At 43.6% G+C, this 13219-nt stretch overlaps 1 protein-coding gene across 2 annotated transcripts in view; it reads left to right on the top strand.

Moving 5' to 3' along the window:
* HMG20A (high mobility group 20A) overlaps nt 1-13219 on the top strand; it is a 67533-nt gene that overhangs the window by 39986 nt on the left and 14328 nt on the right. For both annotated transcript variants that reach the window (XM_029910783.1, XM_029910782.1), the window contains 3 exons: nt 6363-6455; nt 8952-9099; nt 11720-11932. In XM_029910783.1, coding sequence (XP_029766643.1) covers nt 6367-6455; nt 8952-9099; nt 11720-11932 — 450 coding nt within the window. In that variant the 5' untranslated portion in view covers nt 6363-6366. The remainder of the gene's footprint in view (nt 1-6362; nt 6456-8951; nt 9100-11719; nt 11933-13219) is intronic.

Raw genomic sequence — 13219 nt, 5'->3', positions numbered from 1 at the left:
CAGATACCCATCGTCCATCTAAATGGTGGCCACAGACACCGTCCAGAGCCCATCCATCCCAGCCATAGCTGACAAGTTTTGCAACTCCAAGTCTTACCCTCACACTGCTCAGGGAAGGCCACTATGTTGACCGTGAACCGAAACTTATGGTTTTATGCAAATTATTTTTAAAACATGCAAATTGACCCATCAAATAACTTGCATAAAGCTCCACAGATGGACGGCACAACACTTAGTAGCTGTAAGTGGCATGTTGGGTAGTTGGAGGACTGCAGCACCAGGAAATGCCAAGAGTTTACTTCTCCAGTGATGACAAAAAGACTCCTACATTTATTCTTTTATGTTGTTGGGTGCGAAAGGGACCTTCCTCTTCCCCATCGCTAGCTTCCCTCCCCTTATTGCTCTCATACACAATTCTGTTTCTCTCCCATTCAGCTCCATCCCCTGGTAATATACCACGGAGATCCTGTAATGGGTGGTACACCTATTAAACGAAGCCTCTTTACTAGGTTGCCAACCCTCCAGGATTGGCCTGGAGTCTCCCGGAATCGGCATCCATCTCCCAGTGACTGTTGAAAGCAATCCAGGAGATTTTAATAGGCTATTTTAAAAAAATGACTATGTCATGTTGGGAAAAAAAAAATCTCCCAGAATAGCTTCAGTCAGAATTGGCAACCCTACTCTTTACTAATACTTGTAGGACTCTTCTTCTGTCTGTGAAAGATGCAAATGTACATCCTAGAAATCAGTGGAAGAGATACCATGGCATTTCTTGCATGTAGTAGTGAATTTTTTTTCAAAAATTTCTCACTATTGCTTATACTGGCTCAGTTTCAACAATGTTGGTGATGTTGAGAGCCCTATCATTGACATGCAGGTGGCTTTTTAAGCATCACGTTGTTTACTGTAGCCCAGAGCAGCTCCAATCAATATTGTGCTTAAAATGGCAGTAGTACCCTCCAGTAGGGCTCTGAACGCTGATGATTCAGGTGGAGCTGAAACAGTGTTAGCAATAGTGGGAATTTTTTTTAAAATGTCTCTGGGGTAGTCAAGGCTATAAAGAAGTGAAGCTGCGTTTAAGTGGGCTCTTGTGGAGCTAACTATCGAAATGTCCTTTATATTGGTTTTTCAGCCAAAAAGTAGGCTATAACCTCCCCCCCCCCCCCGAAGCTGACAGTGTTGTTTTAAATCAATGTTCATACCTTAGACACAGTGGTATCACTTTAATCCTGTAAATGCTTTGGTCAGAATTCATACTTGCAAAGCTGTACAAGTATTGTCACAGGACAGATGGGTCTGTGACTAGACTATTAGATTCCCTTCTCTCTCTTCCCCCCTCTCATCCCCCCCCCCCCCCCCAATTCCTACTACTCCTGTTCAGGCTGAAGGTTGAGATGGGAGTCCAAACAGCCTCCCCCTTTATCAGTTTGTCTCCATGTTGTTCCCCTGGATACAATAACTTTGCCCTCCCAAAATATTATTTTTACATGTTTTAAATGAGCCTTGGTGCTCTGTCACTTTGAGGCTGACTGACCATAACACGGGGGCTGAGGGCTTGAATGCTTTCAGGCACAGAGACCACAACTGAAGGGCTAATGACAGGAAATGGTTTGGAAGCCCCAGTGCCGGCAGATCACCCCGACCTGCCATCTTATGCAGATTCTCATCTCTTTTCAGCTATTGTGTTGGGAACTGCATTGTCTTCCTGTTTATTGGAACAGTTTAGAAGCCGTTGCATATTCACTAGTATTTGAGCTTTTTCTTTCTTTGGGGCCTGCCTGTACACTGACTGAAGGAATTAATATCGAAACCATATGGGTTAAATAAAACAAACTTTAAAGAAGACAGAAGTGTGTGTTCTTCCAGCTTCCTGTGTTTATGTGGTCTGCTTGTATGTTGTTAAGTTTGATGTCCGGCTGATTCCCCACAGTTTGAAAGCAAGCTGAGGCTCTGATGCTGCTGACTGGGTCCAGATGTAGAGAGGAACCCAGTGAGAAGGGTCATGCTGGGCATGATGGACAGAAAAGCACTTTGTGATGGTTTGTTCACCAGCAGACAGTATATATTCTCTCAAGGCATGTGTGGATTGGTGAGTGCCACCTGACTGATGAGGCTGGGATTCTGAAGAGGCCCTTGACCTCTGGGAAAGCTGTTGGAGAGAAGCCTGCAAAATACAGAGTGCTTTCTGTGTTTCAGAGAAGACATACACACAACTTTTTCATATATATAATTTTAAAATATTTATGTGCAAAGTTTGCTCTAGTTTTCTAAATACTCTTTTCTATTAGATAAATTCAGGGCTCATCTAAGATAAGATTGACGGCACTGAAGGAGGTTGCAAGCTTAATAGCTGTATGTAACACAAACAAAACTTCTTTGTTATAGTCTATTAACTTGCTCCATTCAGAGCATCTAGTACATGGTATAGGGCCAGGGTTACATTTAGCTACTGTGCTTAACCAACTCTCCAGTGGGATCAAAGAAGAATTCAGTCTCCAATTTAATTAACTCTTGCACTCAGTGGCGGATTTAGAGTTAGTGGAGCCCTGTGCTAAGCTTCATTTTTGGGGCCCCTCCTTGGGACCCAGCCAAGAAAAAGAACATTCTCTCTTATCTCCTCCCCACCCCCATTTTTCATTCTTTTTTTTCTTCTTCCTCCTCCTATAAGTAATAGGAAGTAAATGAAAATAAAGTGAGGTACCTTGATTGCTTTTGTAGTCTAACTTATTTTTCCACAGACCACTTGAAAATAGCTGAGGGTCTCGGCGGACCACTTAATGATCTTTCCAAATATTGTTTGTACTGTTAGCTAACAATTGTAAAGTTCTTTGGATAAGAGCCCTTTATAAAAAAAAATGTAAAAAAATGGTGGGGTGTGTTGTCTGGCCAGGACTTAGGGTGCGGGACGGGGCTCAGGGCTGGGGGTGCAGGGTCTGGGAGGAAGTTAGGGTGCAGGAGCAGGTTGGGATGCAGGGTCTGGCAAGGAGTAGGGTGCGGGAGGGGACTCAGGGCTGGGGCAGGGGGTTGGGGTGTGGAGCGGTTACATGGGGCAGCTCCTGTTTGGTGCAAGGGGTGCAGGTGGGGATGTGGGGAGGGGGGCAGGAGTCATGGAGGGCAGGGGGCTGAGGGTGTGTGAGGGGGGTGCAGGAGTCTGGGCTGGGGGTGTGGGCTAGGGTCATGGGGGTGCTCCTAGCCCCCTGCCCTGAGTGGCTCAGGGCAGGGGGCTGGGGGTGTATGCAGAGGGGGAGTGTGGGGGCACCGCCTTTGCTCTGCCCCGCCCCGCCCCCATCCCTTTTCCAAAGCCCCGCCCCCATCTCTTCTCCACCTCCTCCCCTGAGTGTGCTGTGGCCCCGCTCCTCGACCTGAGTGCCAGGAAATAGCTGTTTGGAGGTGGGGGAAGCCCTGGGAGGGAGGGGAAGGGGCGGGAATGCTGCATGCTCGGGGGAGGAGGTGGGGGAGAGGGGAGCTTGGCTGCTGGTGGGTGCGGAGCCGGGAACAGGAGCCGGCAGTACCAAGCTTCTGCCCCCGCAGCTGCCCGGCCCTGGGGCCCCCTGTCGTTGTGGGGCCCCATGCCAGGGCACACTGTATTTTACTGTAAATCCGCCTCTGCTTACACTGTCTCATAGTGCTTCATTTAAGAACCCCAACCTTAATTTGGATGGATCCATCTCCTCAGGTGAAAGGAGAATTCATCCCCTCTGTTCATTTCATTCAGGATTGAAATGCTTCACTCTACTCCACCAGTGTATCCTAAGCATTTCCTATTTTAGGGGCTTTCAGATCTTTATTGCAGTCACTTTTTCTTTTTTATATGGGAGATTTTCACACTTAAGAATGGTGTTTGATATAAAGAATTCCCATAATAGTAGGAGGATTTCTGCCTTCCTGATTGAGCCTCTTTCTCTTACATCAATAAGATGCACTTGCCTTTTCCCATAACAGGTTTATATTAGCTAGAAACCCAAACTTCGTATTTTTAGTTAAATTCGAAAGAAGAGGGTCCCTCACTCCAATCCCTTATTGAGGTCATTAGAAAGAGGACAGTCAAGAAAGGAGGAAATAAAATGGATTTCCAGAGGTAGAAAAACACAGGATAGGAAGTGGAGAGAAGGTACTGACACCTTTACTTCCCTCCCGCCACCTTCTACCCTTACATATACATACATACATACATACATACACACACACACACACACACACACACACACACACACACACACACACTGAATTTTTGTGTGGAAATCTTGAAAGTGTAATTTCCATTCCAGGTGGAAATTAGATTGATTTGAAGTGTCCATTTCACCTAGACCTTACATTGATCTGCTGATCAGGGAATTAACTGATAGGGTTAAAAGGGACCGCAAGGATAATCTAGTCTGCCAAGATGCAGGATTTGCTGGATTTATTGCCAAGATGCAGGATCAGTATATGCACAACAAATGGCCTTCTTAGCATTCAAAATAATCCAACTTCTCCACACAGATTGTAACTGTTCCTGCAAGCACCTGTTTGGTAGTGAACCTTGCATCCTGCTGCCCCTCTTTTTGTAATAATATTGCCTTACCAAGTCAGTTACTGTAGAACTTGGGAATTTTTCAGGTGTTTTCTTGTTGTCCTTGACCATCAAGATACCCTTTTAAAAAGCTGTAAAGTAGCCAGAGTGTTTAAATGTGACACTTAGCCTGGATCTGAGGCCTGGTCTACACTAGGACTTTAATTCGGATTTAGCTGCCTTAATCCGAATTAACCCTTCACCCGTCCACACTACAGAGCCAGTTAATTCGAATTAAAGGGCCCTTTAAATCGATTTCTGTACTCCACCTCGACGAACGGAGTAGAGCCTAAATTGATTTTGTTAATTCGAATTAGGTTTAGTGTGGACGCACACCACCGAATTACTGTGTTTAAGTTAATGGGGTAGTGTGGCCGCACACCACCGAATTAATGTGGTTTAAAACCGAATTAAGGTGCTTAGTGTGGCCGCGCACAATCGAATTTATACAACCTGTTTCCCAAATTCGAATTATCTAAATTCGGATTAATCCTGTAGTGTAGACATACCCTGAGTCTCTCACTTGTCTCACACCGATGTGGGGATTCTGTGGGTTTGTCTTCATTGCAGAGTTAACTCAGGCGATCAGCACTCAGGTTTGAGCGCCTGGGTGTGAACAGTCACACTGCAAAGCTTTACCCAAGTCACTGTGTCTTCACTAGTGCTGCACTCCACCATGTGTGTTGCTAGGACTTCTGGGGGCATATTCCTTGGTTCTTTGCACTGCAGTAAGCTGACTTGCTTTATGATTCTTTCCCATTGAATTGTTATAGAACTTGTCTGTCCTTCTGGGCACATGGGGAGAATTGTGGGAATGCACCGGAGGACTATTAGAATACTATCAGAGTATCAGATGTTCGCTTATGACTTCATTGCAAAGTGGGTGGGTTACTCATCTGAGTAAAAACAGCACCTGGGCTCCAACCTACACCCACCAACAGGGGAGCAGAGGGGAAGCAGATTACTGTGAAAGCACCACTATAAGTGGGTGAGAAGTTTTTGTGTGTGGATGGGTGGGGGTTGTGGCAAAACCAGAGTAAGAGCCCTGGTAACTCTGTAGTGTAGACATACTCTAAGAGTAGGAATGGAATTTTTCTCTTTCCATCAGGATGAAACTTTTTCTGATAATTGTAGTGATTTCTTGTTCAGAGATCTTGTATATGTTCTGCTAGGGATGGGTATGAAATAAGCTTGTATTCATGAAGTTATTCCTCCACAAATTCAAATATCCGACTGGCGAATGTGAGGACACAAAAGAAGCCACGTCTGCTCTGGCAACCTGGTATCTTTCAATGAGAATTACATCATGCTACAAGTGCTTGCCCATTTTGCTTGTGAACTTAGTATGTCGTATTATACCTTGAAAACAGAAAACAAGGTAGCCACATATGAGGAGCAATGCAACAAATATGTGCATTCCAATACATTGTGAAAGTACAGGAGTCAGGAGAGGAAGTGAAAACACCAACTCAAATTGAAACTGCAAGGAGGATTTAGGTAGGTAGGCAGAATATTATTTCCTACTAAGATGCCAACAATCTTCAGTTCTGATTACAAATACCTGATTGATGGGACCAACATGGGATAACCCAGTAATATAAATTGGTAGGTTCATGTCACACAATCAAATCTTTAGGTCCAAATAATTCAAAAGATTGACCAGGATGCAGGATTAAATTGAGGCTGATGTGCTGTTTGGCTTTTAAGAACTGGCAGTTAAGTAAGACTTACAAAGACAGATCATTAAATGGGCAGAACACGTGAGAGAAGTAATTCAAATGTTAATTTTGCTTCCACTTTCTCTTCACAGAGGTATGGAGAACCTGATGGCTGGCTCATCCCTACCCCCACTGTTTGCAGATGATGATGGCTCAAAGGAGAGCAGTGATATGCCCACAAGTGGGTAAGCAACTGCTGCTCTAAACTCAGCTCACAGCTATTCTCTCTTTGCAGACTCTCCAGAGAAAGTACTCCTGATTGTACACTCTTGCTACTAGACCAATTGAGCACCATTAATTTTCTCTTTCACGTGTACTCTTCTGGTACTTGTAAAATCTTGCTTTCCAAGGACAGCCTTCTAGAGTGGGTCTGCAGATATGGTGATTGTTTTCTTTATTGTGCTCCAGTGGCACCACTGAATTTCTGTTAAAGATACATTCTTGATTAAGGGATGTCCAAGAACAGAACTGATAAATGAATACCCTTCCTGTCTATCAAACAAATTGTCCTTATTTGCACAGGCTATAAAGCAGTGGCCCTGTCTTAAGGACTCAGCGACAAAAGATTAGATTCTTTTTCAGGAATACTTTTTTTTTTTTTTAAGCATTGTTGTGCTTTAACAGGTTTCTTTTCTATTCTTTAGACCTCCAAGGGGAAAATTCAGATCTAGCATAAACAAGTGCAATTCTATGTAATTAAACATAGAGGCACCTGCTTGTACCAGGTCTGAACTTGGCCCCACGTCTCTGGGCCTCAAGATTTGCTGACACTTAGGCCTGGTCCACACTAACCCCCCACTTCGAACTAAGATACGCAACTTCAGCTACGTGAATAACGCAGCTGAAGTCGAAGTACCTTAGTTCGAACTTACCGCGGGTCCAGACGCGGCAGGCAGGCTCCCCCATCGACTCCGCGTACTCCTCTCGACGACGAGCACTTCCGGGATCGATTTATTGCGTCTAGACAAGACACGATAAATCGATCCCAGAAGATCGATTGCTTACCGCCGGACCTGGAGGTAAGTATAGACGTACCCCAAGTGTGGTGCATGGAGGAATCTTGACATGCTGTTAGGAGGGATTAAGGGAATGATCTTTCATCACCTCTCATTGAAAGTCCATGCACCACACTCAAAATTTTCCCTACTCTGTATTTAATAGTAGATTGGAAGGTTGTGATGCCTAAAGTGGGTTAAAATCTGAGAAGTGACTGAAAATATCATTGTGAGGTTCTATAGGCGCTCTCTCTCTCTCTCTCAGTATGCTTAGTGTATAATAAACCATTTTTTGTTTTTTCTAACTGCTGGCTCTGCAATCTCAACCTGAGATCTGAAAGTCAAGCCTGTCTCTATCTGGGTTGTGTATCATAATCAGTAAACCTGGCCCAACCGATGTGTATTTCAGGATAAGGTGCTATAGAGGTACAACTCTCTGTACATGAAAATTAAAATTCTGCAGTTGGTACTTGGTTAACACATCTGATGTTGCACAAATCAGAATAAGAATTAATCTCGCTTTGTTGTAGCTATGTTAGCTCAACGTTGCTAACAGGAGAAAAAAGTAGTAAAAATTGTTTGTCCATTGACTAAGCAGCTATAGCTTTGACTATACACAGGGAGCAGATCTGAAAATTGTACAGATCTATGAATTGTTCCATTAAGAACAATGGTTAGAATGACTAGTGGATTGTTGCCCTAAAACAGCAAATCCCCAAGATCCATGCAGAACTCTGGGGATCCGCATAGATCAGTGGTCCCCAACCTTTTTTGTCTGGCAGGCGCCAGACAACGAGCCACGGAGGACGGTGGCGGCGGACAAGCATCTGCTGAAATGCCGCTGGTAAGCAGCGTTCAGCGGCATTTAGGCGGATGCTCGTCCGCCGGCCAGTACGTGGGCGCACTTACGCGGGCACCACGTTGGGGACCCCTGACATAGATCACGTACCTCCATATAGCTGCACTGTTGGCCTCCATACCACAGGCAGCCTGATTCCTGCAGAGTGCTGCCATTGAATGAAATGCCACCTTCAACATCTCTTGACTGAAGAATAGCAGCCATTCAGGGGCCTAGTGGGAACTAATGATACTGGAGTCTGCTTCAGATATCCAGGTGTGTCAACAGGAGACAATACTGCTAAGAGTTCCATCCCAAATCCCAATGGCACAGAACACTTATACAGGGCTATAGGAAATGCATACAAGAAGGTGCAATCACTTGGAGGAGGATGAAAATAAGACTCTGTACCTTTTTTGTCATTCTGCTGGTGTTCTCCTGAACACAGCTGCAGGGTTCATGTGTTTTCATTCCTGCTCTAAACCTCCTTTCGTATGACTGCATGTTTGATTATTATTTGAATCAGATAGTGTTTAGTTTTGTTTGTGTTTGACTTGTATAAGCACAAGTTTCTCCAAAAGTTAGTTTTCTTAGGACTGTTTTGTCTCCATCAGGACCTAGAAGAGCTTTATCTAAATCCCTGGTAACTGCTGTAGACAGTGGCCTGGAAATCACATAGCCAGATGGAACATACAGCTGTCTGAGTTGCTGTTTTTGTAATGTCTCACCTTTTGTCTGGCCTCAAAGTTGCATAATATTTTCAACATCATTGCACAGTTCAGAGGAGCAGAGAGGAAGTAGATTACTGTGATAATGCCTGCACTTTCTCACACAACTTGATTTTCCAGGTTAGCCCACTCTGAGGGGTCATACGGTGGAGGAGCTTCGCAGTCTGTGAACAACCCAGACTTTGTGGAGGACTTGTCACAAGTTCAGTTGCTGCAAAATGAGTCTTCTAATACAGCTGAAAGCAGTGAGCAGAGACTTGAAGAAGAGGTGAGCTGAAATAATATAGTTAACACAAATGACTAACTGATTGAGAGAGCAAAGCATGGGCTCTCCTCCACATCTGTCACTTTATTCATTTAAGTTTTTTCTAGTAGGATACCAGTTTTCATCCATCAACCATATCCACGAGGCTGTTTTTCATCTCTTTACTTTCTATAGTGTGACAGGGTCGGGTCAGATGGCTACAGGAGAGTGATAGAAGGCAGATATATTAGCCTCAGATTAAGCAGGTCCCTTTTCCCTGGGTAAGGTAACAGGGGCGGTTCTAGAACAATCAGGAACTTGCTGGAACCAATTAAGGCAGGCCAGCTAATTAGGACACCTGGAGCCAATTAAGAAGCTGCTAGAATCCATTAAGACAGGCAGGCTAATCTGGGCACCTGGTTTAAAAAGGACCTCACTTCAGTCAGTGAGGGGCACGCAAGGAGCTGAGAGTGAGAGGACATGCTGCTGGAGGACTGAGGAGTACAAACACTATCTGGCATCAGGAGGAAGGTCCTGTGGTAAGGATAAAGAAGGTGTTGGGAGGAGGCCATGGGGAAGTAGCCCAGGGAGTTGTAGCTGTCACACAGGTGTTACATGAGACACTGTAGACAGCTGTGATCCACAGGGCCCTGGGCTGGAACCTGGAGTAGAGGGCGGGCCCGAGTTCCCCCCCATTCCCCCAACTCCCTATTGGATACAGGAGGAATTGACCTGGACTGTGGGTCCCACCAGAGGGGAAGGTCCCTGGCCTGTCCCCCGACCCACTAGGTGGATCAGCAGAGACTGTGTGGATTGTTCTCCTTCCTTTTCCCTATGCTGGCCAGTGATGAGGTTAGCTGAGTGAACGGCAGATTTGAGCCATTAGCAAAAGTGGCCAAACTGAGGTCTGCCGTGAATCTCTGAGGCGAGCAAATCCTCCAATAAGCGCAGGACCCACCAAGGCAGAGGAGGAACTTTGTCATAATAGCTATTTCTCCTCTGTTGCACAACCACTTTCCTATAGTCAGGAAAACACAGCAGGCAGACCCTCCAAGAGTGACATCTGTGATACTCCCTAGTTTAGCAAATAGAGATTTCTATTTTAGTGGTTTGCCTACCTTTCCTTCTTTCATTTCTCTGGGGAAATAGTACAATCTAATGGTTTGAGTAGGGGACCGAGACTCAGACTTGAGTGCTATTCCCAGTTCTTTCCCTGATTTACTTTGTGACCTTGAACAAGTCACAACTTCTCTGTGCTTCCATTTCCGTATCTGTAAAATGAGGATAAACATACTTATCCACCTCTATAAATGTTTTGAGATACTCTAATGAAAGGTATAAGTGTTGCTAATGCTTCTTAGACTCGAGTTGTGTATCATCTTTACTGATATTGATGATTTAGAATGTTTAAGAACTGAAGCAAATGTTTAATTCTGTGTCCACTCTTGAAGCTATATTCAGTTTTGATGACCTCATCTCAAAAGAACTACAACAGAAGCAGTGAAATGCCAAAGAAAGGCAATCAAAGTAATAAGAAGCCTTCCATTCCAGGAGAGATTAAAAGAATAAAAGAAGGGATACACGATAGCACTATATAGCATAAGAAGATAGCATAGTCCAGAGATTATTACAGAAACATGGAGTTCAGAAAACTCAAGCAAATATTTAACTGCCCTACTTCAGCGTTTCTCCACCTGTAAACTAGGGACAATACTCGACTGCTTCTGTAAAGCTCTTCAAATTTCTGATGAAAGGAGTTTTAAAAGTTCAAAGCAATTTATAATGATATCCATAACAACAGTGAGCATGGGAGGGAAAGCCCAGTAGTACACACCTGTTTACATTATTCCATGATACAAGAAGACTGGGAAACATAACATCCGAATGCAAAAGATTAGAAGGGGAAATATTAGTTAATATACAGTATGGTAGATAATATGTGGCACTTTCTACAATAAGATACTGGGGCAAATGGCTTTGTAAATTTCCAAAAAGATTAGTCACTTTGTTTAGAATAAGAATAACATCTGCAGTTACATTACCTAGGATGACAATTTCATGAGCATTTACTCCTCGTGCTTTATGGCATAAAATGATTATAGGCTGTGGTCAGGAAGAAATATCCCCTGGCATAATCTAGCACAATTGTCCAACTACACTGGTTTTGTTTGTTTGTTAGTTTCCCCACCCCCCTCCTTTTGAAGTAACTAGTATGTGTCACTGCTGGAGTTAGGACAGTGAAGAAGATAAGTTCATTACAGCGTGTGCTATGTTCCTAAATAAATGTTTCAGTGTCATTCAGTGTGGTGACGCTGGTCTCAACTCATGGTCCTACAGCAGGAGAATCTTAGTGGAATGATGAAGATATCTTATTGTCCTGTGGATCTGCAGTGATGTTAGAAAACAATTTCTGATAATGAGGCTCATTTGTCTCGCTTTGTTTAGAAGAAGGTCAGGATTAGACTAAAGTGAAGTTTGAACTTTACAGAGAAGATAAGTGAAGAAGCTTATATTGCAGCCACATACTTCTTATGAAAATGTTTGAGACATGAATATTTGTTCCTTCCAGGGGTAAAATTATTTATTTGATTTCCCCTCTCCCACCCCCCCTTCAGTCTGAATTTTCTTCTGTTTCATTTTGCAGCAAAGAACTAAACGAGGAGGCTGGTCCAAAGGGAGAAAGAGGAAGAAACCCCTTAGGGACAGCAATGCCCCAAAATCCCCCCTCACAGGGTATGTGCGATTCATGAATGAGCGTAGGGAACAGCTTCGAGCGAAGATGCCTGAAGTCCCTTTCCCAGAGATCACCAGGATGCTGGGCAATGAGTGGAGTAAGCTGCCTCCTGAGGAGAAACGGGTACCATTAACTTCCCTTTTCCTTGCTGGGGATTTGATTATTGTTTAATGGGAACACTATTACTTACTGAGGAAGTTGACATCAGTGTTTGACCATGACCGTGTTTAGGAAGGTGTTTTTAGGTGGGGTGCAAAGGTCCTTAAGAGATAAAGGAAGGAACCCTCTTGGGACCAAAGTATCTCTCCCCAGTCATTGCTGGTGGAAAATTACATAGGCCCGATAAACACTGCAAGAGTGTATGCAGGACACGCGTAAGTCTTTCAGAAGAGAAAGATAGGCAGACCAGAAGGGATGGGCTGCTCACAACTAGCTGGGGCAGAGCTGTTTTTTTGACAATATATTTGTCCATTTTCAAGGTCTGCTAGCCATGTAAAGAAAGCAGAGCTCTATACGTTGTGCTAGTGAGAGTGTTTTGTTAGATTTTTATAGAGACTAAAATTATCCCAGGAATGAGAATTTGTTTTTCTTTCAACCAGAATATGGTGTATCTCTCTTCATCAGTCTACCTGGGCCTTCTGCACTGTACCTCATATGTGAATTAAGGCAATGGCCAGCTTAGTCTGTTCCTTTACTTCCTTCCTCTGGAGCAGATACCAGCATCACTACTGAATTTGTACTATTTGTAGCTGATTTCTAGTTGGAGAGTATGGTGCTTCACTGTAGTTAAGATTGCATGAGAGAGTTCAGTTTAACAGAAGCTTTAAACCTTTATTTTGTAAAAATCTCATTGCAATGACAAAAACATAGAATATAAACTTTGGGTACTATTTGAATTTTTCATAGTTTTTTGATGGAAAAATGAATTGATACAAAGAGAACAAGAGCTCAGAAATCAATCCTTTGGGTGTTTTGTTTTGTTTTTTAACAAAATGTCTTTTTTTTTCTTTGTACCCTTTTTGCAAGAAATCAAAACATTCTGTCCTTTGTTCACATTGTTGCTCCTCATGTGCAGATTCCTAGAATATCAGTTACACATTGATAGTGTTTGTCCATACAGCATTTGATAACATTTTAACCATAATAGAAAATGTGTGTCAAGGTCAACTTGCTGAATTTGATGACAAATCTGCTGCAGAATGATTGCCATCACTCACTTCTAGGGACCAAAAAAAAAAAAGACAGATACTCCCTTAACAAATAACTCTGTAGCCTAAGGAAGGCTGGGAAAGAGAAGACCAGGCGATCAAATCCTTCCTTTTTTAACTGCTGTTTAAATTCCTGTGGCATTCACTGAACTACCCTTATTATTGAGTCAGGTCCTGAATCCAAACCTAGAAGACAGGGAAG

Source organism: Terrapene carolina, unplaced genomic scaffold, assembly GCF_002925995.2.
Source record: "Terrapene carolina triunguis isolate 2854851 unplaced genomic scaffold, T_m_triunguis-2.0 Scaffold67, whole genome shotgun sequence".
NCBI lineage: Eukaryota > Metazoa > Chordata > Testudines > Emydidae > Terrapene > Terrapene triunguis.
This window is presented reverse-complemented; position numbering and strand designations above follow the sequence as displayed.